Here is a 3983-nt window from a genome sequence, read left to right on the forward strand (position 1 = left end):
TCTGGGTAGCATTTTGGTTCAAACTTCCGCACTTTTGGTTTTCAGTTGTTTTAAATTTAAAGTCTTCCGCTTAGATTTTGTCTCGCTTATTATTGTTGAAAGAAAGCAGGAAAGGTGTTTTAAACATTTGGCTTGCCTAGCTCCGATAGTAGGCGCCATGACAACACCCGATGGTAGGAAATCCGGGTCGTGACATATAAAGGCCAACTGCCCAATGTTGAGACGTAATTTTAGTGGTGGACCAACTCGTCCTTCTAGCTCCTTAGCTACTGCAGTGCACCCTCATGCTTGTGGTTCTCATAATCAGACCGGGCATGGGGCAGACAGAGGTGCAGATCAAGTTACTCAGGGAGGGGGACAACCCCGTTTGTTTGCTACACTTAATCATCAGAGTGCAGAGGCACCTGTAGAAGTTATTATAGGTATACTTTTAGTCTGCTCACATAATGCTTATGCCATAATTGATCCGGGTTCAACGTTTTCATATGTGACTCCATATTTTACAATTAACCTCGGGATAGAACCAAAACAACTTAGTAAGCCATTCCTAGTATCTACTCCAGTTGGCGAGTCAGTGAGAGTCACAAGAGTCTATAATGGTTGTATAATCTAAAACAGCCTTTCGTACTCGCTACGGGCACTATAAATTTCTAGTAATGTCCTTCGGGCTAACAAATGCTCTAAGTGCATTCATGGACCTCATGAATAGATTTTTCAAGCCATTCCTTAATACCTTTATTATCGTGTTTATAGATGATATTTTGGTACACTCTAAGAGCAAGGATGAGCATGTCGAACACCTCAGGATAGCCTTGCAGACCTTGAAAGAGAATGAGCTTTACGCCAAGTTTTCAAAATGTGAGTTCTGGTTGCAGCCAATGGCATTCTTAGGACACATGGTATCTAGTGAGGGCATAAAAATAGACCCTCAGAAGACAGAAACAATCAAGAACTGGCCAAGGCCTACAACGCCAACCGACATCCGAAGTTTCTTGAGTTTAGTTGGCTACTATAGAAGGTTTGTAGAGGAATTTTCCTCACTTGCATCTCCATTAACTAAGTTGACTCAGAAAGCAGTTAAGTTCTAGTGGTGAGACATTTGTGAGAAGAGTTTTCAAGAGTTAAAGAAGAGGTTGACCACTACACCTGTGTTAACTGTGCCGACAAGTTCGGGTGGGTTCACAGTATATTGATGCCTACAGAGTTCGTCTTGGTTGTGTTCTTATGCAAGATGGCAAAGTTATTCCAGGCAGTTAAAGAATCACGAGAAGAACTACCCCACACATGACTTGGAGCTTGCCGCTGTGGTGTTTGCATTAAAAATATGGCGACACTACCTTTATGGCGAGCATTCTAAAGTATTTACACATCACAAAAGCATCCAGTACATTTTCAAGAAAAAACAATTAAATTTGAGACAGAGAAGGTGGCTTGAGCTATTGAAAGATTATGACATAAATATCCTTTATCACCCTGGAAAAGCTAATGTGGTAGAAGATGCACTTAGTACGAAGTCAATGGGTGTCCTTGCCCAGCTTGCAATACAAAGGCGAACTTTAGGTCGAGAAATTCAAAAACTAGCAAATGATGGAATTAGACTAGATGAGGCCGAAGAAGGAGGTATAACTGCTTATGACTTAGCGCAATCCTCTCTAGTTGCACATGTTAAGGCTAAGCAAGACGAAGATCTATACTTAGTGAAGTTAAAAGAAGGAGTTAGAAACAAAAAAAATCACTGCTTTCACTCTTGGAGGTGACAGAGTTTTGAAGCTAAATGTTTAGTTATATGTGCCTGATGTAGATGGTCTTAGGATGGCCATAATGGAAGAAGCTCATAGTTCGAGGTACTTTATCCACCAGGTGCTACCAAAATGTATCTGGACTTGAAAGAGTTGTATTGGTGGAAAGGCATGAAGAAGCAAGTAACAAATCATGTGGCTAAATATTGAATTGCCAGCAAGTCAAAGCCGAGTATCAGAGGCCTGGTGGCCTAACTCAAGATATAGAGATACCATAGTGGAAATGGGAGATGATTAATATGGATTTCGTAGTAGGCCTACCTCGCACATACCTTAAGCATGATTCAATTTGGGTTATTATAGACCGACTGGCAATGTCCGCGCATTTCCTACCAGTAAAGATGACAGACTCCGTAGAGCAGTATGCGCAGTTGTACATCAAAGAAATAGTTTAATTTTATGGTACTCCAGTTTCAATCATATCTGACAGAGGCACTCAGTTCACAGCGCATTTTTGGCAGGCATTTTAGAAAAGATTAGGTACCAAGGTCAATTTGAGCACCGCTTTCCATCCACAGATCGATGGTCAGGCAGAAAGGACTATTCAGACTCTCGAAGATATGTTGCGAGCATGTGTTATATATTTTGGAGGTAATTGGTATGATCACTTGCCACTTATAGAATTTGCTTACAATAACAGCTATCAAATCAGCATTGGTATAGCTCCTTATTAAGCGTTGTATGGGCGAAGATGTAGGTCTCTAATGGGTTGGTTTGAACCAGTATAGGTGTCGTTGATTGATCCAGAGTTTGTTTGTGAGGCCTTAGAAAAAGTTCAGTTAATCATAGAAAGACTGAAAACGGCTCAGAGTCGTCAAAAGTCTTATTCTGACAAGAGGCATCGTGAATTAGAGTTTATGGTTGGTGATAAGGTGTTTTTGAAAGTTTTACCAATGAAAGGAGTTATGAGGTTTGGTAAGAAAGAGAAACTTAGTCCTAGATTTATCGGACCTTATGAAATTCTAGAAAAGAAAGGAAATGTGGCTTATGAGCTAGTGTTTCCCGTTGAGTTGTCCTCTGTTCATCATGTCTTTCATGAGTCTATGCTTAGAAAGTACATTCATGATGAGTCGCATATAATACATGCCGATACCATAAAAATTAAAGAAGGCTTGACTTATGAAGAGGTACCTATAGAAATTCTCGATAGGCAAGTAAGAAAGTTGAGAACAAAAGATTTAGCATCGGTAAAAGTTTTGTGGAGTAATCATGATTCAAAAGAGGCTACGTAGGAGGTCGAGGAATATATGAGGAAGAAATATCCATACTTATTTGAGGAAAAAGGTATGTGAACCTAGGTTTGGTTTGGCATTTATATTTTATTTATTAAATAAATGTTAGAATGTGTTTATTTAATAATTTAGTGCCATGCCAGAGTACATTTAACTCATTAAAGTGATTTACGTTTGCTAAAGTGTTGTGCTTTAGATTCTTGTTGGTTATTGTGGTACCTCCTTGCCGGAGTGTGAGTAATTAATTTATGAGCTGTGTATAGTGCCTATAAATGGCCTGTTATGTCATATTTGGTTGTTGTTAGTGTAGTTGTAGTATTTGTGACATGGATATTTTTTTGGATAGTCCAATTTACAAGGGAGACTCTGCCGAAATTTTTGAATATTTAGAGAATTAGCCAAAATTTTGAGCTCCTTGGAAGAATGAGTAGTGTTAAGAAAACTTAAGAGGTTCAAGGACCTAAGGAATGATTGTTAGCTTAAGAATAAGGCCCTAGCCACATTCAAGGACGAATGTTTTTAAGGAGGGAAGAGTGTAACACTCCTCAAATCTATAAAAATTTCAAGACAAGCTAAATATAGAATTTAATTTTGTTTTATCTTAAATTATACTTCTATTATGGATTTAAAACATTGTGATTAACTTTGAGTTACTTCTCTATTTATAAATAATTGGATATAAAATTAGGGGAATATTAATAATTTTAATGTTATTAATTATTAAAAGTAGGTATAACTAAATACTAGTTAAGTCAAAAAAAGGCCACGTGAGCCTTATGTGACGACCCGGCCAGTCGTCTCATAAGTCACCGCTCTGTTTTCCCCATTTCTGCTTCTTTATGCTTCGTTATCCATGCTTTATGATATCGAGTTGGTCGAATCGAGTCTGGAGTGGTTTTGTTAAGGTTTGAGACATTTAGTCTCTTTTAAGAGAGTTTGAGTTGGAAAACGT

At 38.4% G+C, this 3983-nt stretch overlaps 1 protein-coding gene across 1 annotated transcript; it reads left to right on the plus strand.

Annotated features, from left to right (window-relative positions):
• Positions 1-214: 214 nt before the first annotated feature.
• LOC138876909 (uncharacterized) lies at positions 215-3031 on the plus strand. Its single transcript, XM_070156114.1, has 4 exons — positions 215-422; positions 754-1018; positions 1250-1715; positions 2528-3031. Exons 1-4 carry the CDS (start codon positions 215-217, stop codon positions 3029-3031), a joined length of 1443 nt encoding a protein of 480 aa, XP_070012215.1.
• The last annotated feature ends 952 nt before the right edge of the window (positions 3032-3983 follow it).

This window comes from Nicotiana sylvestris, chromosome 1, assembly GCF_000393655.2.
Source record: "Nicotiana sylvestris chromosome 1, ASM39365v2, whole genome shotgun sequence".
In the NCBI taxonomy this organism is placed as follows: Eukaryota; Viridiplantae; Streptophyta; class Magnoliopsida; order Solanales; family Solanaceae; genus Nicotiana; species Nicotiana sylvestris.

Coding starts and splice junctions, on each gene's coding strand:
- LOC138876909 (XM_070156114.1), top strand. CDS start 215: ATGTTGAGACGTAATTTTAGTGGTGGACCAACTCGTCCTTCTAGCTCC. Junction 423..753: donor ACCTGTAGAAGTTATTATAG/GTATACTTTTAG, acceptor TCGTGTTTATAG/ATGATATTTTGGTACACTCT. Junction 1,019..1,249: donor TTAGTTGGCTACTATAGAAG/GTTTGTAGAGGA, acceptor AAGTTATTCCAG/GCAGTTAAAGAATCACGAGA.